General features: G+C 47.3%; 1 protein-coding gene and 1 pseudogene across 4 annotated transcripts in view; one reads left to right on the top strand and one right to left on the bottom strand.

The window, feature by feature from the left end:
* The window catches only part of Gcnt2 (glucosaminyl (N-acetyl) transferase 2 (I blood group)), a 76926-nt gene extending 63373 nt beyond the window's left edge, over positions 1-13553 (top strand). For 3 of the 4 annotated variants that reach the window (XM_063259868.1, XM_063259866.1, XM_063259865.1), the window contains exons 2-3: positions 8017-8109; positions 11239-13553. In XM_063259868.1, the coding sequence (XP_063115938.1) occupies positions 8017-8109; positions 11239-11429 (284 nt within the window). In that variant the 3' untranslated portion in view covers positions 11430-13553. Of the gene's footprint in view, positions 1-8016; positions 8230-11238 lie in introns of all 4 variants that reach the window. The other variant, XR_010051134.1, reaches the window with a different exon arrangement.
* Positions 13554-24762: 11209 nt separating this feature from the next.
* Positions 24763-24837, bottom strand: LOC134478592 (U4 spliceosomal RNA; annotated as a pseudogene).
* Positions 24838-25221: the final 384 nt, after the last annotated feature.

Here is a 25221-nt window from a genome sequence, read left to right on the forward strand (position 1 = left end):
TGTTTTTTGCAAAAACCTAAGGGATAATATCATAAATAAAAGCCTGAGTTGCAGTATAAACACCAAAGTCTACCACAGAGAGAATCTTTGCTCCAACCCTCACACTCAAGGCAGTCTCCATAGATGACAACTGCATGTTCCCTGCACACGTCTCGCTTACACCGAAAGCACATGTGTTTAGCTTTTCTTTCGTATGTGGTGGGCCGTGCTTACAACCTTTCTCTTCCTGTTTTTTTGGGAGATTCCTACTATGCTGTACATTATGGATGTAGCAGGGAAATAAGATATCAAAAAGATAAAATATCAAATGTGCAGTGAGTGCTAGGAATACACACACACACACACACACACACACACACACACACACACACGAATGTATGTCCATTCCTTTAGATATTCTAAGCTGTGAGCTCCAAGAATCCTTGTGCATGGCTTTACTCCAGCATCTACCCTAGAGCACAGGATACATGCTAGACAGCATTTGGGGTTTTTGTTTGTTTGTTTTAGTTTTTGTTTTTTAGTACTGGGGATCAAACTCACAACCATGTGCTTGCAAGGCAGACGCTTATGCCACTGAGCTAAATTCCCAGCCCTACACAGCATAAGTGAATTATCTTGCTATGAAATCGGCAGGTGTTAGCTGGGGGTGTAACTCAGTGTGGAGCACCTGTTTAGCAGGAGTGAGGCCCTGAGTTCCTGGGTTCCATCCTCAGCACCACACCACACAAAAAAGAAGTTGTTTAGCACTCCCATATTTCTGGCAATTTACATTTTATAGGCTGTAATGTATGCAGATTGACAATGAAGTGGACATATTATACAATTCTAAATCCACTTTCATTCTGAAATACTGTTTTTGTTTTTGTTTTTTTTTTCCAGTCCACATTTTCCTTTTACAGCTAAGGAAAAATCAGTCCATTTGTGAGCAGTACTCAGCGGTGAATGCAGAGATGTTCTGTTAAGGTGATTGTGCTATCATCTCAGGGAGTACAAAACCCTAGAAAACATCCTTGGTAAATAAACCCACATGTGTTAGAAGTCCTAAATGATTAATGAAGCAGTGGTAGGTGATAAATATTCTATAAAAATGACCAAAATAAGTGAACAGATATGACAAGCTACTTAACACTACATTTCCCTATTTATTATTGTTCATCAACTATGAACGTTTTGTGTGTTTTTTCTTTCGTGGAATTATTAATGTATTCATAAATACGATTACTAAGTCCGTGAAAAAATATGACTCAGATATCAGTAAACCTGTTAAAAACCTTTAAAAAAATAAAAGGGGAGCTGGGGATTTAGCTCAGTGGTATAAGTGCCTGTATGGCAAGTATAAGGTCTTGAAAAGGAAAAGTAAAACTAAAAATAAAACAGCAATATAGCATTGACATGTTCCTGCCAGATTGAACCACTGGCAGTACATGCATCACTGTCCCACTGTAGCTTGTACCACCCAATGGGACTCTCCCATGCTGCCCAGTGCGACAGTCATGCCTGTACTGCTGGTAGGTCAGAGCTATCTGGCAGTGAGACAGCTGAATTATGGCCCCATCATGAATGTAGTGAGGAAAGTTTATTTAAACCCGCATGGTGGCACACAACTATAATTCCAGAACTCTGGGAAGCTGAGGCAGGATGATTGCAAGCTTGAATCCAGGCTGGGCAATGGAGCAACTTAGTGAGATTCTGTCTCAAAAAAAAAATAAAAAAGGATTGGTGTTGTAGCCCAGAGCAGAGGCCTCAGGTTTAAGTCCCAGACTAGGGGAGAAACAAAGTTGATTTATAAACTAAATGTGGTGGCACAGGTCTATAATTGCATCATGTGGGAGGCTGGGGCAGGAGGATCATGAGTTTGAGATCAGGCTGGGTTACACAGAAAGACCTCATTTCAAAGAACCACAAAAATACTTTAAAAGTTTATAAATGAAAGCTGGTATTGCATTCACACTTCATATGCAAGTATTTGTTCATGGTTTATTAACTGTGCAAATTCTTACTCTTTTTGTTTTTGCTTGTGATACTGGGGATTGAACCCAGGACCTTCACACTGAGCTATATCCCCCAGCCTTTGCTTTGATATTTTTAAAAATTTGGAGACAGAACTGGGCTTGGTGGTGTACCTCTGTAATCCTAGTACTCAGAAGGCTGAGGCAGGAGGATCACCATGAGTTTAAGGCCAGACTGAACTAGGTAGTGAGACTCAAAAAAACAATAAATAAATAAATAAATAAAATTTTAAAAATTTTGAGACAAGTTCTGACTTACTTTTCTCTCGTTGCTGAGACAAAACAGCTGACAGCCCAAATGAAGGAAGGCAAAGTTTATTTATCTCACAGTGTGTGGAGGTTTTAGTCCATACTCAGCTGGCTCCAAGGCAGGGTGGTGTGGCTGACGGGCAACCTTTCATGTCAGCTGCAGCAGATACCAGAAGCAACCAAAGCAAAAGGACAAAAGGGAGGAGCAAGCCCCTTTCCCTCCCTTATATTGTATGCAAGCTACTGGCCCCTGGGTAGGTGCAGCATTCACACTGCCAATCCCAGCACTAGACAGTGAACCAATCACATATGCTAGATTCAGCCACCTTTGGAACCACCACCTCGCCAGGACTGGATGAGACTTTGGGTGGACATCCAAACACAAACCATAACAAGGTCTCACTAAGTGGCTACATTACGCATGTTGCACTCGAACCTGTGATCCTTCTGCCTCAGGGTCTAAGAGCACTGGGGTTCCAAGTGCATAGCACCTCACCAAGCTGTGTGATTTTTTTTATTAAGATCAGCTACTTGCAACCAATGTTGACCTTACATCACTCAGACTTTTGCCAGTATGTTTCGGGACTTTTCTCTTCCTAGCTGAGGCTCTGGGGCGGCTACTGTGTAGAGGCCAAGCCCACTGCTAAATGTTCCCCAATATCCAGGGTCCCCTCGCAACGAAGAGTGACCTGGCTCAGCTGTCAGTGTGGCCATGCTTGAGAAATCTGCTCAGTGGTGAAAAACCAGTTTCTTCTGCAGATGTACAGTTCCATGATTTTACCGGGGACTTCTCACTTATTGATAGTTCATTGCCAATGCACACCATATCTCACTTAATAGAGTTGGCCTTCTGTATCAGCTGGCTCTGTGTCTGCAAATTCAACCAACTGCAGATGAAAGATGTCAGAAAAAAATAACTGCCTCTGTTCCAAACCCGTACAGAGCTTTTTCAGTCATTTTGGTACTCCCTAAGCAATACTGCGGGCAGCTATGAATGTAGCATTTACACCGTGCTAGGTTTCACCAGGCTTCTAAAGGTGATTTAAAGAACCTGGAGGACCGATATGGGTTATATGCAGACACCATGCCATTTCATAGAATGGGCTCAAGCGCCTTGGGGTTTTGGCATTCAGAAGGGCAGGGAGAAGGTGGTCCTGGAACCAAGCTCCCAAGGATACCAGGTGTTATGGATTAAAAACTGGTGGTCATTTTAATGCCAGCTGGATTACATCAGCATGGTGCTGAGTGTAGATGTCCCACCTGAGGAAAGTCCCCAACATAAATAGAGATGTAGAGAAGGAGAAGCAATGCGTTGAGATGCATTGAGGTGTTGGGGCATTGTGGGTTCTCCTACGTGTTGCTGTTTGAGCCATTGGTTCTCCTGGAGAAGCTCTGATCCTCACATTGAGCATTGCTTCCTGGCTCTGGAGAGGAAGACGTGTGCCACTTGGTCTCCAGAATGAGCTCGTCACGCAGGCTTCCTGGCATGTACCCGACTGTGTTTGTCATCGGAGGAGCTCCAGGCCTCCATGTTGCTGAGGATGGCTGTGGTGCTTTTCAGGACAGCCCTGGTGTTTGTTGTGAGTGTGACTTCTCAGCTACAGCATAGAACCCTCATCCCACCAGCACAGCTCCTTCACCCTGCTGGCATGGACTTTCTGACTTCCATCACTGACCTTTGGGCTTCCTGGCATGGATCCGTAAAAGAGACTGGCGTGATTCCTTCTTGTGGGCTCTGGACCTCCAGTTGGACTCATAGGAGGCATTGTCCTGAGCTCTGGGTTTTCATCTGGACTCATGTGGGACATTGCTGTGGGATTCAGGCCCTTGGCTGAATATTCTATGTCTTTAGTGTTGTGGATAGATTTCCTGCAGTTTCTTGTGTTAACTCTGGGTGACCATCATAAAAATAATATTATAACTACATGTCCTGATTCTAATTGTTCTCTGCACAACCCCTGACCATAACAGACGGCAAGGCAGGAGGATCACAATTTCAAGCCCAGCCTAGACAGTTAAGTAAGATCTTGTCTCAAAATAAAAACAAATAGGGCTGGGGGTGTAGCTCAGTGCTAAGGCTCTGGGTTTAATCTTCGTTACTTAAAAATAAATATAAAATTTAGAGAAACCTCTTCCACTATCCTCTTTTTTTTTAAATACCCTCTTGCCAGTGTTGCCTTCTTAACATTTAAAACAATATACCTTATTTAATAAGTGAAAAGTGGAACTTGTTACCACAAATCCAGAGGGAGGACAAGGCATGTGAGAACAGTAGGAAGTCGAGTCAGTATAAATAAAGCTTGTGTTTCAAAGGATCAGGTTCATTTATTTAACAGACACAGTTATTTGACCAATAAAGGCTGAGCCCTAAGAAAAATATTCCTGGCTACTCTACAAACTTAATCTCAAAAGTTTTATTTACATAAGTCTATGAAAAGCAAATGAGAGAAATGGATTTTATAGTTCAGAATGTTTTTTCTGATAACACTAGCAGGTTTCTTCTTGTCTGATCCTAGACAGAATGAAAAACAGGCTCTTTGGGTACTTGTGGATTGAGGGTAGACTCACGGACCCATCTCCCCCATAAGTGTCCTTCCAGCACCCTGCCACACAGAAAAAATGATCACAGCAGTAACAGGAATAGAACCAAATCCTGCTGGATATGGTCATGCACTCCTATAATCCCAACATTCAGGAGGCTGAGGCAGGAGGATCACTGTGAATTCAAGGCTGGCCGGGGCTAACAACAAGACCCTGTCTAAGAAAAAAAAAGTCAGAATTCACTCCAGTAGTTTCTTAACTACTGAACTACTGAAAATGAAAGTAGACTAGACAGCAGATCAAATAAGCAAATTGTATGTGAGAAGCCCAAGTATTATTTAGTGAAACTTCTGTTCACTTTGCGTGTATCGTAGAGGGAGACAGATGATGCAGTCCAGTTCCCTGTGAGTTGCCGTCTACACCGCAAACCACCAGCCTGGGCTGCCAACATCACTGGAGAGTGGGTCTCAGCTGGTAAAGATGCTCACAGATGCTCAGTCCGGCAAGGCTAGCGTGAGAGCAAAGTTCTCACCCCCAGGCCAGCCTCTGTGTGATTTGGTGGTGGCCTGAGACTAGTGTTAGAGGAAAAGGGGAAGCGGGCTTCCTAGCGGTTTCTGGGGAGCAGAAGGAGCAAGCAGGGGTCGGCTAGGGGCAGACAGCAGTCTGCACGGATCTTTATTCCACACTTGAATAGCGAGGACCACGCCCAGCCTTGCCAGGTCTTTCTGTGCCTCGGGTTCTTTGCAGCATGACAGCAAAGTAGAAAACACCTTGGTTTATGTACTCCCGGCTTGCGCTTCTTACTTTGCTGGGAAGGTAACAACCCTTTTTAGTTTTTGAGACAGTCTTCCTCAGGTGCCTAGTTGCGATTCAAATTTGGGATTCTCGTGCCTCAGCCTCAGTGACGAGATAATAGGTGTGCACCACCACGCCCGGCTAATAAATGTAATATTTTAATGCCCTATCATGGTTAATACTTAACTATAAATGTGTTTGAGACCTGTCATCAAGTGGAAAACGTTAGAAGTTGAGATTTGGAATGTCAGTAGCAGATGTATATTTGTTTGAAAGATAAGGAATCATTAACAATTAATGTCATGATCGATCTTTGGAATAAAAGGGTGATCAATATTAATGAGGAAGAAAAATGTCTTTTCAAAAATGTTTCCACTTAAATATTGAGTTGTTTTGTCATGAGAATGTTTTATTCACACTCTCTGACTTAGCGATTTACTGCTGATAAATGTCACACGCCTCAGCTAGTCTTGTTGATCCAAGTGAAATAAACCAAATTCTCTTTTCCAGTCCCCCTACCCCTGACCCCAACTTAATCAAGCCAAATTGTAATCTAAATTTTTTAATGTGTGTTAAGAGTAAAACAAGGATGCTTCTTTTTAGATAGGCAGGCACTAAAATAACTGTATGACTTTAAAGTATTTTTGCTGAATATTTTCCTTGACTACAAGAGAAGACTGTTGCCTCCCAGAGCTGGGGTTAAAGATCCTTTTTCTATTTATAGGAAAGACTGCAGTAAACTTTAATTTTAGTTAGGAAACTTGGGTACGATTCTGGATTTAGATCATCATAGAACTGTCACATGCCCACAGGGTAAGGGAGAAGAGCTGTTTCTCTTCTGAACATGCAAGCAGGCTTGCAAGGGTTTCTGAAGTGGCGAAGTTCTTTCAAAGGCCCAGTGCCGCCTCATTGCCTTCAAAGCGCTGGTCTTACCCACATTTCCTTTCTTCTTGGAAAAAGTAACCACATCTTAAGTCATTTTTTTCTCACCAGTATGTGAATTGGCTTTTCTTATTTGCTCCTTTGACAAATTACCACTGACTTAGTTGGAACAACCCAAGTGTCTTGTCTTATAGTGACAAGGTTAGGACTCTGAGCTGGGCCCTGGGAATCACCTTGAACCCCAAATTCTGATTTAGAAGATTCTCCCTATTTGGAGCCCAGTGGATAAACAACCTCCATTCTCCCTGCCAGCCCTGCAGTGTGGCCGATTCTTGGGTTCCAGGGATCAGCATGGGGGCATCCGTGTCCACAAGCGTGCGAGTCAGGGTGTGGGGACCTTATTCTGCCTGCTGTGTGGGGGTGTCCTACCAGTGTGAGGAAGAACCTCCCGCAGGACTGTGGCAATATGAGTCTGGATGGTTATGTACTGTCGTTACCTCAGTTAGGCTCATTAGTCACTGGGGGAAAGTGAGCAACTCTTACGAGGCAAAGGATTCCTCTTTCAGTTGCCCTGTTACTCCCTTAGAGCACACTCCTTTGCCAGTAGTGATTTTCGTCATGATCTTGTTGTAACTAGCCTGTACAGCCAGGCCCAGGCCTGTAGTCTCAGTGCTCTAGGAGGCTGAGGCAGCAGGATCCCAAGCTTAAGCCCAGTCTGGAGCAAGTTAGTAACTTACAGAAACCCTATCCTCAAAATAAAAACCTTGAAAAGGGCTCAGGATGCAGCCAAGGGCTGATGTTCTGAGTTCAATCCCTAGTTCTGCAAACAAATAGCATAAAACAAAAAACTGACCTTCCCAGAACTTACCAAGCCCGAGAGAGTGGGCTGAGTGGGCACGGCCCTGTGTCTGTTGGATGGAGTGATTTGCCCCCTGCCCTATGCACAGGGTCTGCTGGGATTCTAATCGTCACAGCTAATGGGTGGGCAGAGGCCAGGGAGTGCTGCCAGCCACCCCAGGTGCGCACGATAGCCCCCTCTGCCAGAGCTGCCCATCCCAGAGCTTCAGCAGTGCCAAGATGGGCAGACCCCATTTTGAACTGGGCCCTTTTTTGTTTTTGAGGTTAATGCTTTACAATCATGAGAATTAGATGTTGTACTAGTAACTGGTTCGTGATTTGATGTTAGCATGCTGATCAGAATGGGATTGATGTGTTGTTGAATTAGATGTTATATCATTCAGGTAATTCAGCAAATCATGTTTGGACAGAAGATCAGTTGGAGTTTGGCATGGTTCTACTGTACCTATAGTTCAAGCTAATCAGGAGGTTGAGGCAGGAGGATCATGAGAGCCCAGGAGTTTCAGTCTAGCCTGTGCAACCCAGCATGACTTTATCTCGGAAAACAAAACAAAAGCCAAAAGCCAAGTTGGAGGAGACAAGATAGGTGGACAGTGCTCGCTGATCTGTGTGAAACAAAGTGGTGAAGCGAAGCATGGCTTCCAGACTTCCTGATTCTCATGTCTCCTTATCACTGTTGCAGGCGTCCCTGGCTCTATGCCCAACGCGTCCTGGACGGGAAACCTTCGAGCCGTGAAGTGGATCGACATGGAAGATAAACACGGAGGCTGCCACGGTGAGGCCTTAGTTCACACATGTAGGCCATAGCACTCTCTGGTCGGAGAGTAGCTGTGCCCCACGGGTGCGTCATGGAGGGGGACCCTGGCTGGGTTTAACTCACCATCACGTCAGGCAGGTAAGGCAAGCACAGGCCGACTGTGGCTGGCCTTTCTGCTCTCTAGTTTTCAAGGCTGGTTATTTTCCAGCTGGGTCTTCTCTTCAAGGAAACACAGTAGGCACCACACAGAGAGGACAGGCTTGAAGACAAACAAGTCTCTTGATGACAGGTTTCAGGAATCCACGGACATTCCCCAGGTTAGAATTACCCAGGGACCTGCAGAAGCCTTGTTCTCCCCAGAGAGCAGCCGGTCCTCGTCCCCCACATCAGCTCTGCCCCCTCCCCTCCCCCCAGGACAGGGCTAGAGAGCTGTGGGTGATTGCCCAGCGCTGGCACAGTGGTGGGTCTCTTCCAAATGGGCCACCTGGAAGCCCGGGGGCGTCTCCATGTCTGTGGAACCCTGTCTGTGGAGGGTCTCGTGGCAGTCCTGGCACTCCTGTTCCAGGGCTCGGCCTGGCATGAGGCTACTGAGCTGCCATCACAACGCAGCAGACAGGAAGTCAGCGATCTCCATGTCCTGGGACCTGGGAGGCCATGACCAAGCGCCAGCAGAGCCAGCTCTTTGTGTGGCTTCCCTGTTGGATCACAAACGGCCATCTTCTCCCCAGGTCTTTGTGTGGCCTTTCCACTATCTGTCCAGATGCCTCCTCTAGAAGGTTGCACCCCAATGGCCTCCTTTTACCATAATTACCAGTTTAATGACCCCAGCTCCACCGTGAGGTGCGAGGCATCAGGATTCAGTGTGGGAATTTGGAGGGGCATACAACTGAGCCCCTAGCAGTATGCAGTAAACATCTACTCAGGGAGGGAAAGGATGAATGAGAATATGGCGATTTCTCCTCCGCCCACAGTAAAAACACTTTGCTTCTATGCTCCAACCTGGGGCTTTGCTCGCTCATTTATCTTACTGTGCACGTGCCCAGCTTCCCACTTCTCTGCAACTCCCCATATACCCGGCCTGTTTCCCAGAGCCAGAGCCCCTTGGAGTGCCTCCCCGCTTTTGCGGTCTCCGCGTCCAGCCCCTACCCCCATAGAGGAGGAGCGGGGCGCCCTGCCAGCCTGTGTTCCTGTGGGGACCCTGACTGATCATGTGACAGAGGGGGTCAGGGAGTTGGCCTTTGCCAGGGAGCTCCTTAAGCGTGCAGGCCAAGTGGCCCAAGCTTCTCTCTTGTTCTCCTTCTTCATCACCTGGTATGCCAGTAAGTGTTTAAAAGCTGACGGTGAGCGGGGCACAGGAAGTTCCCGCCAAACCACTGTGCAGGGAAAAGAAAAAGCAGAATCCACAGGCGGCGGAGCACTGTGGGCACCGCAGTGACTCAGTAGCACAGGGTCCGTCTGGTTACGCTGTGCTGGTCCTGCAGTCTCCTGGCCTGGAAATCCTGCAAAGCGCTGCAGAATTGATCCATTAAAGTCAGTTTCGTCCTTTGACTGTTTTGTTGAAAAGTCTCCAAGGATCCGTTGCATCCAAAGGATAAAAGATGGAACTCTTTCTTCCCTGTTGGTCGCCCAGGACAGCCCTGGGAATAGTCCAGCCTCCTGCCCGTGTGCCGTCCCACCTCCAGCCGCGTTCCTTAGTCCTGCCGGAGGTGCTCACCTCTGCACGTCTTCCTTCCTTCCGTCCACCCACTGCCCTCCTCCTGGTCTGTTGAGTTCTCTGCCCATACTCTGTCCTTCACTCAGCCCCAGAGGCAAAGAATGCAGATGTGAACGAAACCCTGTGAAATCCCAGTTCAGGGATTATAGTCCTGGCTGAGAGCAAAACAAAAAATAACTGGAGAAAAAAGAGAGAGGAGAGGGGGAAAGGGAGATGGACGGGGGGAGAGGGAGAGAGAGAGAAAAAAGGGAAAATGAACAAAATGATGTTCCTATGCAGCCCTGGTGCAAGTTCCTATGCACCCAAAGAGGAAGAGGGCAGTGCGGGCAGGGAAGGGGACCCTGAAGCAGAGACTGGGGCTGTGCTGGGGAGTCCCCCGGATGCCGGGCTGCCCAGAGCAAGAGCACTGGGACCGGTAGCCCATGTGACCCGAGTCCCACATGGCATGGCGGAGCGAGTAACTGGGCACAGGGATGGGGATGGGGAGCCCGGGCAGAGGCGGGCTCTGAATGGGCGGAGGCTGAGGAGCCTTGGGTGCCTGTTAACAGCTGGAGACCGGCCCATGACACTTGAAAATCATCTCTCTGGCCTTCTAGCAGGGCTGAGGAGGAAGCAGGGGAGCCCCAGAGGGCACCATTCACACTGGGACTGGGGTGGCTTGGAGCAGGGTGAGAGGACTCAGACTTGCCCACGGCACATGTTGAAGGCTGGCTGTGAGATGGAATCGCCCATAACCAGGAAGCAGGGAAGTGCCAGGACACTGGAGAGCACGGCGACTTGTAGGCATGGGATCCTTGGGGAAGGCGGACGTTTGGGGCTAACGTTGGAAAGGCACATCCCACAACAAAGGGGAGGCCCAGGCCTGCTCTCCGGAATTGGGATTCTCCTTCTCCCACACAGGACTGCCTGGTGATGTCTGCTATGCTATGTCCTTACATTGTTGTTGCTGCTGGTTTTTGAGGCAGAACCTTGCTGTGTAGTCAAGGCTGGCCCTGAACTCATGGCAGCTTTGCTGCCTCAGCTCCCAAGTGCCAGGCATACAGGCCTGTGCCACCATGCCTAGCTTCCTTTTTTTTTTTTTTTTTTTTTTTTTTTTTTTTGTCTTTTTCCTTTTTATCAGTACCAGGGATCGAACTCACGACTGCCTGCTTACAAGGCAGGTGCTTATGCCGCTGAGCTAAATCCCCAGCCCCCAACCCAGCTTCCTTTTACTGTCTAACTCTCTTCTTACTCAAACATGTTACTGTCCCTCTTGTCCTCCAGAGTGGAGCTCGGGTTCCCCAGGGCTGGGATGAGGAATTCCATTCTGCCTGAGTCCCGGCATACTTGGCACCAATCTCTCCAGTCACGGCAGCCAGTTGTCCCCGTCTGACTCCCCGCCCTGAGTCCGTAAAACCAGCGTATTCTGACCGTATTTGTGTTCTCCCTGGCAGGGCATTACGTGCGTGGCATTTGCATCTATGGGAACGGAGACTTGAAGTGGCTGATGGATTCACCCTGCCTGTTTGCTAACAAGTTTGAGCTCAACACTTACCCCCTCACCATAGAATGCCTGGAGCTGAGGCTTCGGGAGAGAACCCTGAACCAGAGCGAAACGGCCATCCAGCCGAGCTGGTACTTCTGACCTGGGCAGCTCGGCCGAGGGAGCCACAGCTGGTGGGAGGAGCCTGGCTCTGCAGGAGACTTTGGCCCTGGCAACAAAGGTTTCAAGCCTGCGGTAATGGCTCCAGGCCCAGGAACGTAATTAGACTCAGAATAATACCCATGGACCCTGTGAAGAGTGCTGACACTAACAGGATAGCTACGAGGAGCAATGCTGGCACTATGGCCGAGTCCTGATGCCCACCTCTGCATCAGGCTGTTGTCCCCACCAGGGATAAACTGAAGCGGCACCAGCCCATTGCACAAGATGTTCCTTGTAGGAATGTGTTCCAGATGAGAGAGAATGGCAGGTTGCACTACGTAGGGAAATGAGCACTAAGTTGCCTTGGACAAGGAGTCTCCAAGGACAGATCGGCAGCCTCTGCCTTGGTGTACACACCGCACACGCGCACGCGCACGCGCACACGCACACACACACACACACGGGCAGAGGTCCACTCCTTACAGAGCGCAGCCCTCGGTCCCGAGGTCTAACATGAGTGCATCACTCCGCCTGTGTTGCAAGCCGTGTCTGCCATGAAACCGCTAAGAACAAGCACCAGCTGCCGCCGCCGCTGTACAAAAAGGACCTCAGTGACACAGAGCAGTGCTCCGCTGGATGCCGCAAGGCTCAGATTTTCTCCCGGGCTTCCCAGGGAGAGACCTGAGAAGCCCCCCAGGATGGAAGAGCCCTGCCAGCGAGAGGAGTCAGGGACGTCTCAGAGTGACCAGCATCTCCGACTGCTCTCCCGTGTTACTTTCCTAGCAAAACGGGCACAGGTCCTACCCCACAAGGCCTCAGCACAGCAGCATGGTGCTCTCCGGGCAGCTCGATGCTGCCCGGGGCTGATAGTTTCCACTGCCGGGCAGTCAGCTGCCACCTGCCACTCATCCCCCCGCACTCCTGCAGCCCACATCCAGGACATACTTGCAGGCCTGGGTGCCTCCAGAAACTTGCTGAGACGAGGAGAGCAAGACAGAAGCTTTCACTCTACAACTCTTGGAAATAAGGCTGGGTGTGGCAGCAGGATCTTAGCTAGCTGGGAGGCTGAAACAGGAAGATGCCCTGAGTTTGCACCCCAGGGCCAGCCTCCACCCCCCAAATGACACAACTCTTGGGAATACTGTTAACATTGACAGTCTGCCATGGAACATCTCACACAGTGATTATACTGAACACAGTCCTCAGTGTGGTCATGTACTGTGATAGCAGACTGCATTATCACCAGTTGAGAGTTAAATCTGGTTATTCAGAAGGAGGTGTTTTCCAGCCTGCTGCACGCTAGCTGTCCAGCTGGCTTCCTGTTCCCCATTTCATTCAGACCTCACAGAGGTCTCACATGGTTCTCATGGTCACCCCCATTTTATAGATGAAGCAACCGAGGCTTAGAGAGATTAACATGCATCAGGGACCGAATTCTCTGTCTGAGGATCGGGAATCTCCTACTGGTCTTCTCAGTCCATTTCCTGAGGGAGAGTATCAAGAGAAGGTGAAAAAAAGCCATATTTAATATAACGGAGCAGGTAGATTTTAAGAATGGTTTCAGTGTTAATATTGAGAAAAAGTGCTGGCACCTCAGAAAAATGTGAAGTCTACTTTAGTAACCCTTTGGTCCCACGTCCCTAAATATTTATTTATTCTAATGAAAGCACATTGCCTGACTGATGAGAGGTCTGAGGAACACAATCTTATTTTTTCTGTACTTGTGCCTGTTGACTGTTAATCCTATTTAAAGGGAATGGCTCTAATGGAGAACTTTTTCCTGCTGCTGGAGAAAGTGGAATTGCACGGGTGCGGGAGGGTGGATGGGGAGAGTTCAGTCCCGGCCAGCCGCAAAGGCTCACGGTCGCTGTCTTTGTAACTGGTTATGTGATGACCGTGCCTGGGATGAGGCAGCGCTGTACACTGGATCTTTCTCATGCAGCATGAGAAATTGTTCTGGACAGAAGATGTTTACATATTTGTTGGCCGTCTCTGCGTCGCGGAAGTTGGGCCATGGGTGTCTGCCAGCCCACGGCAGGTTCTGAAACTACTGTAGCCATCACTGTTTTTGGTGATGTGCCCCCCCCTCCCTGCCCCAGAAATAAATTAATTCCTTGTTTCCCATTTTGGGGGGTATTGTGCATGGTTATTTGATGGTTGGTTAAAATCCACAAAAGAACAGGTTCCACATGACAATTCTCCTAGAATGATAGAAAGAAAAGAGGGCTTGGGGTGTAGCTCAGTGATTAGAGCATGTGCCAGCCTGCGTGAGGCTCTGGGTTTGATTCCCAGCACTGCAAAACAAAGACAAGACAGCGCATCCATACACGCACAGATGTCTAAAAATACCCGTTCACTGAGAATAATTAGACACTCCCTTCGTGGGTTGTTGGGGAGAGTAAAGGGGAATAACGGAGTAAGGTGGAAGCTCAGTGTTCAGCTGGAGCAGAACTGTTTTAAGGATTGAGGCTAGGAGAAGTCAGTATTTTCCTGACTTGTATTCATTCTTTTACCGCAAGATACACCTGTTAATCTTATCAAAGTTATCAAATGCTAAAGCTTTTGAGCAGCATTTCAGCTAGAAGTTTGTTAAATAAGCACGTCTCCAGTGGGCACATGGAAAATTACAAATATTAAGGAAAATAACATAACGGACTTCTTATACACCATTATTTTTGGTACTAGGAATCAAACCCAGGACCTTGCACTTGCCAAGCAGACACTGGTACCACCGAGCTATATCCTCAGCTCTACGCCATTTTTAAGTGAGAAACATTTTTTTTCTTTTTGTGAGACAGGGTCTCGCTATGTAGATCAGACTGGGCTTAAATTTACTACGTAGCCCACGCTGGCCTCAAACTTGCAGTGATCCTCCTGCCTCAGCTTCCCAGTGCTGAGAGCACAAGAGTGTGCTACCACACCTGGCTAAGTGAAAAATATCCTTAAATGAAACTTTTCAAACTATAAAAGCAATGGAAAGGTACAGGACGTAGGAGAAACGTGAAATAATACAGAATATGGAATTAAAAGGAGGGCTGGTGTACTGCTCAGCGGTAAGCACTTGCTTAGCACTCCTAAAAGGGGGAGGTGATGACCCCTGTCCCCCGAGGCAGTGACATGTGTGCCGTGTCTTCCTAAGTGAACTGGCAGCAAAGTGACACAGCACATGCATCGTATAGCAGTGCTGTGCGGGACGATTTCTACAGTGGTGAAAATGTTGCATCTGTGCTACCAACATGGTGAGCGCCCGCCCCGAGCGCCTGGAACGAGGCTGGTGGTTTTCAGGGCGATTGAGAAGTGTTGTTATCACTTAGCTTTAGTATTTCAGTAGTCACACATGGCTGTGGATACCAGACACCGGACCCTGGAGGTGAACGTCAGTTGAAATACACACTGGCATTTTTTCAAAATAAAATGAATACATAATAGAAATGAAATCTTTTTGGACCTGTTATTTTAGACTTGGACTCCCCCCACCTGCCGTACCAGGGCCTTCACACTGAGCGGCTTTCTTGGCCCTTTATTTTTTACTTTGAGATGGGCTTGTACCAGCAATTCTCTTGACTCAGCTTCCAAAGTGCTGAGATTCCAGGCACACATCACTGTGCCTGGCTATTTTAGACCTTTTAAAAATAAGCTTTTTATTTTAGAAGAGCTAGAAGAAAATGCAGAAGTAATATGGAGTTCCCCCTACTATTCATAGTACATTAGTACAGCACAGTAGTTAAAATGAATGATCCGGTGTTGACACAGTCCGTCACTAAACCCTTTTTACCTCGTAACCCTCAGTTCAGGGCCCACATCAGACTCAGTTGTCCTCATTTTCACAGGCGCCCGGTTTTGATGACCTGGACAATTTTGAGGAACACTGATCACATATTTTATACAATGTCCCCAATTTCATTTTGCCTGGTGTTTTTCTCAGTTCAGCTGGATTTGGGAAGGAAGACACCTGCAGTCGAGAGCCACTTTGGCTCATCGTCTCCAGGCTCCCTCTGTCACCTCCGCTCCGGGAAGGTGGACCTGCACCACCTGGCTATCACCCCATCTACTTGTCTTTCTGTCGTCTGTCTCCAGTTGTTCTAACTTAGCCATTCATCTCTTGCATCTGACCGAGTCCCTCTGACATTTTTCCGCTGTGTGGGGTTTTGCTCTTGGACACGGTTTTACTCTCTGACACTAAAAGACATCGCCAGAGTGTCTCTTGCTGTTCTCTTACCCTGTTTCAAGGATTTTGGGTCAGCTATAGCCGTGGCTTGAGAAGCACACGGTGACCAGAGGCTTAGATCCATGGCTGCAGGTCTGGGTCACCCCCCAGTGAGTCACGCAGACCTTATGTGCCAGCAAAGGAGCAGAGACCCTGAATGAGGGATTCAAGGAGGAGGCGTGGGACCCAGGACTTCAAGACCAGCTGCGAAGCAGCGGCTGGAGGCTTCCTGCTCAGTTCCCTCTGTGTGTGATCCCAGGATGCTCGGCAGAGCTCCAGGAAGCTGCTGCCTCCCCAAACGCACACGCAGAAATGTGAAACCTTCTAGGATGGACTGTAGAGATGTGTCACTTATGTGTCCTTCATTGACACAGTTTTTCTGCACAAGTCACATTACACTTACTGCCATGTACTTTATAGTGTATACGTGTGTGTGTGTGTGTGTGTGTGTGTGTGTGTGTCTGTGTGTGTGTGTGTACCAGGGGGACTTCTTTTTATGAACAGTTCTGTTAATTGAAAGGGAAGCAATGGATTTTGGTAGACATGCAGGCACGTTTTTACGTATTTTCATCATTTCTGATAGTTTTTCTGTATGTTCCACCTCTCAGTCTCTGGCACTTGCCTGTAAATAACAGTTTTGCTTCTTTCCCAATAGTTAGACATCCCTTGTTATCTTGTATTGATGGGGATTTGCAATGAAATTCCCATCAATGCACACTTCTCGTGTCTCCTATATTAAAGGGCATCATTTGTGTGTGTTAGAGATTTGACATAGGTATCTGGGGAATACACTTTCTTACTTTAAAAATCAGAATGCCAAAAAGATAATTAATTTGTAAAAAGTCCTAGGTGCTATCTCATTTTTGTTGGCTGATGGAATTATGGGTAACTTGACTTTCTAAAAATTATTTTTCTTTCCACATTTTCCTTCAAAAATGAAGAAAAGTGCTACTACTCTTTCTTTTAAACACCTGGAATTCTGTAGCATAGCATCTTTCTAGTGAGACTGGAGCAAGGATGCTGGGGGAGAAACCCTTGGATTTGGGGAGACTAAAGCCCAGCTCTGATGTCTCCTAATAAAAGTGCTCCCTCTCCTGGTCAGGATTGCCTAAGAATGAAAAGGTCCTGCGATGGTGAGAGCTGTCCCCTTGCGCTGGGTTCTGACCTTGGGCTCGACTGTCTGAGAGGCAGAGGGTGAAGCTGACCATGTTTGCCTTTCCATGGTGTTTTGGGTTTGTATGACTGGAGAGACCTGAGGCTGGGTCTCTTTTTAAAACGAAGAGGCTTGCTTACAGGTTAGACGCCTAAAGACAGTCAGCAGCTCCATATGGTGCCTCTGGTGAGGGCATCACAGAGGGGGAGGCCATGTGGGAAGACAGGATGCCAGAGAGAGAGACTGGGGACCAATCTCTTCCAAGGGCACTTCCTGAAATTGGTCTAAGGAGGTCTCCTATGGTTTCCACCAGGGCCCCGGGGGACCAAGTTTCCGACAGGGCTTAGAGAACAAAGCTCGGCTCCTGACAGTGGGCGGCACCTCCCAGCTCTGAAAGCAGCAGGCAGCCCTGGGGCAGGGTGCTGGGACTATCGGATGCCTGGGGAGGACAATCCCAAGGAAGAACAATCCAAGGAAGGAAGGTGAAATTCAGAAACTGGCATCCAGCATTAAGTGTCACACTGCAAAAGTGAGTCCCAGACATAATGCAAGGAAGAGCGGGGGCTGTTAGGAGAGATCATTAAAGAAGCATGAAATTAAAGTGAATTACCTCGGGTTCAGGCCAGTGACTGTCAGCCCAGTGCAAATGTAGGGCTTGTTTTTTAAACAGTTGTGTTTTGAAATCATTTGACCTAACCTTTTTTTTTTTTTTTTGTCTTTCTTTTTTTATTGGTACCAGGGATCAAACTGACGACCGCACACTTGCAAGGCAGGCGCTTATGCCTCTGAGCTAAATCCCCAGCCCCCTAAATCATTTTAGACTTGGAAAAAAGTGATGAATGCAATACAGAGTTCTCATGGATCCTCCAGCCCCTCCTGACATTTCTGTCTTACATAACTGAAGCTCAAAGGTGAAAACCAGTTCTGTGTTTAATTCTATTCTAGTCATGCATTGAGCTGAGGCGGAGACATTCACCTTTGCCTGGACAGACCTGGCGGGCAACGTGAGTCCCTTAGTATGGGGACCTCACCTGGACCAGACAGCAGCGGACTGACCTTAATCATCGTTCCCACTGAAAGGTGTGCTGTGCTGCTATGGCCTGAGTACCTGTGTCCCCCAAAAGTCATCCGTGAAATGAAACCCAACCACCAGTATGGTGCTGTGAGCAGCAGGGGCCCTCAGGAGGTGACAGGGAGGAGCGCCCTTTAAGAGTGCTTGGGGTGAACAAGGTGATGTGGTAGCATCTGCACAAGGCGGCCTGGGCCGCAGTTGGCCTTCCACCGCCCCCGACAAGCAAACTTCTTTTTTTTTTTTTTTTTTTTTTTATTTTGAAAGTATGCAACAGAACAAGTCAGAATAAAGCCAACTAAGATCGTACAATGAAATTGGTACAGAACTTCACAGCAGGTTACTGGGATAACAGTAATAGGTATCACAGTATATTTTGTTATCTTTATAATAGTTGTTCTTTCAATCACATATATCAAAATGAGATGAAATATAGAACACTATAGAACTTATCAAAACAGAATACTAAATAGAGCAGTACCATTAATCAGAAAAGAGCAAAACAGTAATAAAAATATTTGCCTTCAAAGAAATGGTAGAAAGAAGTCCCCCTTATTTGCTATGGTCAACCTCCCAGGAGATGCTCGGATTTCTGGTTCCCATTTGCTAATGGGCGGGGGAGGGGGGGATAGGGGAAGTGGGATATTTGACTCTAGGCCATGTAGCAGTAGGTTCACTATTGCTTAGCAGGGAGGCAAGATGGTCATTTGTTTTCACAGTGTCCTCAGTTCCAGCATGGTGTGGATCTCAGGAGACACTCCTGGTTCTCCCCTGGAAGGGCCGCAGTCAGCCACCCTGCCTCCGCTTACTAGGGACAAGCAAACCTCTAAGAGTCTTAAGGCCCCAGGGTCTGGCACTGTCCCCACAGCAGCCCAGCCAGACTGCCCGACGGAGAGGAAGTTGGCCACATTGCTGCAGAGAGAAGAGGAGAGCTGCATCACTAAGAAAGTGATGGAGAGGATTAAAACGTCACTTGTGACCTTGAAGGCCACTGGCTGGAAACCCTCAGGTCAGATTTATTTCCTTACTAATTAGATCTAACAGGTCATGGATGCCCCAGGTCCTGCAGCGTCTGCACGTTTAATCTCGGGTGCTTGGCACCTCGGCCTCTGCACAGGCGAGGCAAGGTGAAGCCAAGCTGAGGTTCCCACAGTGGCTCCACTGGGCAGAAAACAGTCAAATTAACACTGGGGCGGGAGGGATGGGGAGTTAGCTCAGCAGCCTAAGTGCCTGCCTAGCAAGCGTGAGGTCATGAGTTCGATCCCAGCACACACACACACAAAACCAAAAAACTGGTCAGGGAGCACCCAGAGGAAGGAGGAGGTTTAAAGAGTAACCACAGTAACTGCAGGAAGGTCTTTGGGAGCAACAGGGACAGAAAGCTGCAGAGATAGGGATGTTTGACTATCACAGAAAGATCTGCAACATGGGAAATTTCCTCAAACACCGAGGATGTGATTGCCTGGCATGGAAATTTTCGTCTGGATATGTGATGGAGAGGCTTTTCTAAGCAGGGTGGGCATCTGGGGCAATAGCATTGAGAAATGTCCACAGATATGAAACTGGAGCCAAGACATAGTAGTGTTTTGTAGGGCTTGGGGACAGGAAGATTCCATTCACTCTTGGCCATATTTAGCCGGGAATGGTGCCTGTAATCCCAGCACACTGAAAGGCTGAGGCAGGAGAATCGCTGTGAGTTCAAGCCCAGCCTGAACTACATGGTGAGACCCTATCTCAACAACAACAAAAAAAGAAAGAAAGAATGAATGAAAGAAAAAAATCACAAATATGCCCAGTCCTGTTTCTAGGCACAGAGCTGTGTACTGCAATTGCCAGGTCCTTACAAGCACAACACTTAATGCTTGTTATATGCATGACTAGGGGGCCCGTTCACCAGCATCAGTTTATACTATGTGTGGTTACAAGAATCAGACCCAAGACCTGCACACTGAGCTGTGTCTTCAGCCGTTTTTTATTTGAAGACCTGCTCTCACTGCGTCATTAAGTTGCCAGCCTGAGCTCAGACTTGTGACCCTCCTGCCTCAGCCTCCTAAAGTGTTGGAATTGCCTAAGGAAGGCTGTGTGTGGAGAGCTTTTTAATGTCATCATTTTTCCTTTGAATCTAGGACCTCCTGCATGCTAGGCTGGGCAGGCTTCTTATCTCCTAGCTACATCCCAAGTCCTGCTCTTGTTCCATACATAAAAGCATATTCTACAAAACACTGGGGTTCACTGTCTTTTTCATACATAAATAGAGCACAGTTTATTTATATTTGTGCCCCATCCTCTATCTCTCCTCGTATAATCACATTTATTCCCCAATAAGTCTCTCTTTTCACATCTTTTCTTTCTTTCTTTCTTTCTTTCTTTCTTTCTCTCTCTCTCTCTCTTTCCTTCCATTCTCTCTCTCTCTTCACATATGTATGTAGTGTTTGTGTTTCTGAGTCTGGCTTATTTTACTGAGCATAATGATCTCCAGTTCCATCCATCCATTTCCAGCAAATGACTTAATTTTCTTCTTCTTTGTGGCTGAATAGTACTCCGCTGTGTATGGATGCAAACCACATTTTCTTTATCCATTCATCCACTGATTAAGCCCTGGGGCTCGTTCCATATCTTGACTATCAGTTATGCCCCAATAAACATGGGTATGTAGGCTATGGCAGCTCTGTTTCTAGTTCTCTGAGGAGGGGGTACTATCACCATCTATATAAATGATCTCAAAAACTATAGCTGGAGGTTAGGAATTGCCTTTATCAACTCCTATCAATTATTTGGCCTTAGTAAAAATTCAGCCAGTCCCGGGATCTTTAGACAAAGCCCTGGTTCCTGAGCTTGGGCAGAGGAAACAGGAGATAAGCCTGGGATAGACTGGCCCGGAAGTGAAAGATGCTGGGTGATGGCAGCATACGGGGAGACACAGGTGTCACCCGGAGGCCACTGAGCATCAGAGTAAACCATGACAGCAACAGATTCAACCCCAGTCACAAGACTGTGATACACACATGTGTGACATGCACATGTAAACACAGCAGAATAAAATTTACAATAAGCCATTAGCTTGGGTTGAGCTCTTGCTCCAAGCTCCAAAAGACCAAATATTTAATTTTAAAAAACAGCCTCATTAAATCAACCATGATTCTCTACTCAGGAATCCAGCACTGGGAGTCAGAGATGAGCTGTTCTAGGTCTTATGAGTCCCGTGGCTTCTGTTCCAGTTACTCCCCTCTGCTGTTAGAGCTGCAGACGATGCGTGAACATGGCTGTGCCCTAATAAAACTTTATGGGTACCCTGTGGCTGTAGAGCTCAGAAGAGTCCTTCCTCTCCAATATCAATGTAAATCTAAGCCTGCGGAGGTGAAAGAGGTGAATTAGCAGCCTAGTGGGGAAGCTGCGGCTGCTCCATCCACCATTCCCTGCTGGCCAAGGCAGCCAGGAGAATCCCGAGAAAAAATGAGACCCGAGTACGAAGCAAAAGAAGAGACTGGCTTCTGCTCCTCTGGTTAGATCTTTGCGAGCTATTCATTCACCGAGACAAACAAGGAAGACAGCAGGAGAAAGATGGCCGAGCAGGGGAGGGTTAAAGTGGACAGAGAGAAGCAGGACTGTTTGGTGCCACAAAGACATGCGAGATGCCCCAGGCCCCGGGACACTCAGTTTGTTCTGTCCTGATTGCCAGAGGGCTTGCGGCCAGGCCACAGGATGACCCCACGGGTTGTGGGAGTCTGAGCTCCCAGGTCAGAGAACTCGGACAGTGGGCAGGCTGCCAGGCTCGCCTAGGAATGCAGTGGGGATGGACAGATGGAGACAGACAGAGAGAGAGAAAGAAAGGAGGGGGAGAGACAAACAGCGACAGAAGAGAGACAGACACAGAGGCAGTGAGCAGAGACAGACACCAAGATGGACAGACAGACGCAGACAGATGCACAGAAAAGAAGAAAGACAGAGCCAGTACTCACAGTAGGTGTCCACAGCCGGGCGGTGTGGGAAAGTGAAGTAGTCTCGACCAACAGCCAGCGTATTATAACATTTACCTATTTATCCCTAGAGGAGAGAGGCGGAAATGTCTCAGAGGGCAGCCACATGCGCCCTTCCCTCAACACCACCCACTCGGAGGTGGGCTAGCGTCAGGGGAGGAAAACGATGAACCTCCACCACCCTGGACTCCCTGCAGTCCAGGAACTCAGTCGGAAGCAGGGGAAAGAAGCATTGTATTGGAAGGAAAGCCAAGCAGGACAGCCCAGTATCCCGGCTTTTCTGGGAGGCTGAGTCAGGAGGATTGCAAGTTTGAGTCCAGCCTGGGCAGCTTGGTGACTGCAAGACCCTGTCTCAAAATAAAAAAATTTTAAAAAGGGCTGGAGAGGTTATGTGGTTTAGTGCAAAGGTCCTGGATTCAATCCTCAGTATCACTACCACTACTGTTACTACTAAAAATAACAATAATAGCAACAACAAATAAAAACAAATAACAAAGCAGTCGGTCTTTTAATTATTGAAGAAGTTTTGGAAGTTATAGAATCTGTTCACAGTCCTATTAAGTAATCTGCCTTAAAGAAAAAAAGGAAGATATAAAATAATATATCTCTAGGCCAGGATTGCTAGGAGGAAAGAGTATTCACATGTCTTGAGTTGGAACTGCTTGGAAATATAGTAATAGTCACCAATCTGGAGTCCATTTAATGAAGAGTTCTGGTCATACATGACAGAGCCACAGATCACCCCCCACACACACATGCAGCCCCCCCATGCACACTCATCACACATGCACACACACACACTCACATCCACGGAAGCGCCTGGATTGTAGAAGTCATTGCTGTCATCATCCCCAGGATCATCAGTGTCATAGATCAGAATGCAAGACAGCAGACACCACGTGACTACAAAGGGAAGGGGAAGCAGAGGCCTGCAGGGGCCACCTGCTGAAATGATGAAGAAGTACAGATTATGTGATCCAAGAGGTCACCGAGATGCACTCGCCTTTGCTACAACTCGCTAAAGAAGACCTAAAACCATGCTACATTTTACAAAAGCTTCTGACACTTAAGAGAGCTGGTCCAAAAATGAAGGCTGAAAAGTCTCTGAAACTTCTGGGCATTGAAGAAGTATGCGGTGAGAGGCGTAATAACCAGCAACAGCCCAAGCTGTGTAAGATTAACCAGCTCTACGGTCAGTCTCAGGCGGTGGAAGTAATGCAAGAGAATTATGTAGTCATTAGGGTGCATTTTCTCAGGAAGAATCGAGATGTGTTATGTGCATGTTAGCACCTCACGAGGAATCTCACTGCTATGCAAGGTAAACATGGACCAGCAAAAAATAAAAATAGTCGGCCCAGATTTCAACTATTCAAATGCACATGAGGAAATATGACTCTAGCAGTGAAGAAATTATATGAAAATGTATGAATAATCAAAATCATTAATTTACGTAAGTAATGTATCAGTGCTCAAATCCTCCATAATCCACAGCAGCTAACATAGAGAGTCTGCCTTCTCCAAAATCCATAGCAGACCGCGGGATGATTTGCCACCCAAAGCTGCCAGAAACCCTTTAAAAGCTAAATGGATGAAGGGAATGAGTCACTATTAATTATTTATTAGAAAAATCTGCTGCGAGCCCAAAGGTGCCAGGCACCATGCTGAGTACTTGAGATAAAAACCATTAAGATTTAGCGCTGCCTAATGGAGCTGTCTAAATCATGAGCACAGAAATGTGGAAGGATCCTCCTGCCTAAAGCAGATGAGAACTGCGGGCAACACCCAGCGGGAAGACTCAGGGAAACGCTAGCCCAAAAAGGGAGGCTGCAGGGAGGATGCAGCTAGGAGCAATCGACTGGTGCCAAGGTGGGGTAGCTGGTGAGGGCCAGACCCTTCCCCATCACAAGCTTGTGGTGACAAACGGGAAAAAGGTAGAAATGTGGCCACGAGCATCAGCCACGAGGTCCAGACCAGTCACTGCCTTACTATGCAGTGGAGACTACATCACAACTCCTTTGCTGACTGAAGAAGCCGCATTCCCCGTGAATACGTAAGGACCATCGGCAGAGATCTCACCCTTGGGAGAGCTTGCACGGCTCTCCCAAGCTATGCCTAAGAATTCCTACTGAATTTATGGAGCCAAAGCAGCCGCCGCTGAGATCAACACTGCAGTGACGGAATTACTGAACTGCTTTTCAAATATTTTTATTTCCTCACAGTCTGGTATGTTACTTATGGGGCATTCCCAGCCTCTCTGCAGGATCCAAGACTACATGGAAGATCTTGGAGCAGGAGATACTTGTTGGGAATATCCCATTCACACCCGTGATCAGAAGCCCCCCTAGAAACCAACAGGGTCACGGTGTGGTATCTGAAAAGAAAGGGAAAAACATCACCACCCCTCTTTAAAGTCATTCTGACATTTGCCAAAAGAATCAAATACATTCATAGCACAGAACCAGAACATACACCTTGGTCCTTCTGAGACATAGTAAATAAATAAATAAACAAATAAATAAATAAAATGATTGTGTTAGTTTAATTAGTATTTAATTTTTCTCCCTATTCCATTTGGTCACAGAGTGTTATCTCTATTATTTCTTCTTTGTCAGAGTGTTTCTTGGTGGCAACATCTATGATCGATGTAGCAAATGTTCTGTGGACAGCTGAAAGCAATGTGTGTTCTTGGCTTTCGAGGTATAAAACTCTATACTAGCTCCATCTCTCTCTGTATACATAATCTTAGTAGCACAGATTCCTGGGGCTCCACACCAGCACTGCCATCTCCTTGCATTAACCCTCGAGGACCTCTGTGAGCGCGGGCATCACACCCGGGGCGGGGCAGGCAGTTCCTAAGCAAGGACCAGGAACAGCAGTGGATTCAGCCTGCAAACTGGCGGAGGGAATTCCTGGGGCTGGTTTCTCCCACTTTTTTTTTCAATTAGCAATAATCATGCCTCAGATAAACCTCATCGACTATGATTCTGCCTCTGTGCAAACCTTCCCCCGCTTTTGTATGGTCCTCCTCTCAAGTTATTAGTTGGCTGTGTTTGCCTGGTCACTCCTGTCTTCTCTTGCATTAACCCTTCATCTCTCCATCGTTCCTCTTGCTCTTCGTCTCTTATGTAGCCCCTTGTCTTCTCTTGCCTCTTTTCCTTTCCAGGTGCACAAATTTATCAACAGATTCCGACAGCCTCATAGCTTTCCTCAGTTCCAAAGTACAGCCTCCCTCCTCCCGATTCCTGTCCTCACTCCCATGAATATCCCTGTAAGCCCTCTGCATCACCCTTCAGTCTAACCAGAAAGCCCTCCAACAGAATCCAACCCACGTCTGGATTTCCACCTATTACCTTCCCTCCACCTACCTCCCCCCAACAGGCCCACAC

The sequence above is a fragment of the Cavia porcellus genome, unplaced genomic scaffold (genome assembly GCF_034190915.1).
Source record: "Cavia porcellus strain 051 isolate PalLab524CR breed Dunkin Hartley unplaced genomic scaffold, mCavPor4.1 scaffold_13, whole genome shotgun sequence".
Classification (NCBI taxonomy): Eukaryota; Metazoa; Chordata; class Mammalia; order Rodentia; family Caviidae; genus Cavia; species Cavia porcellus.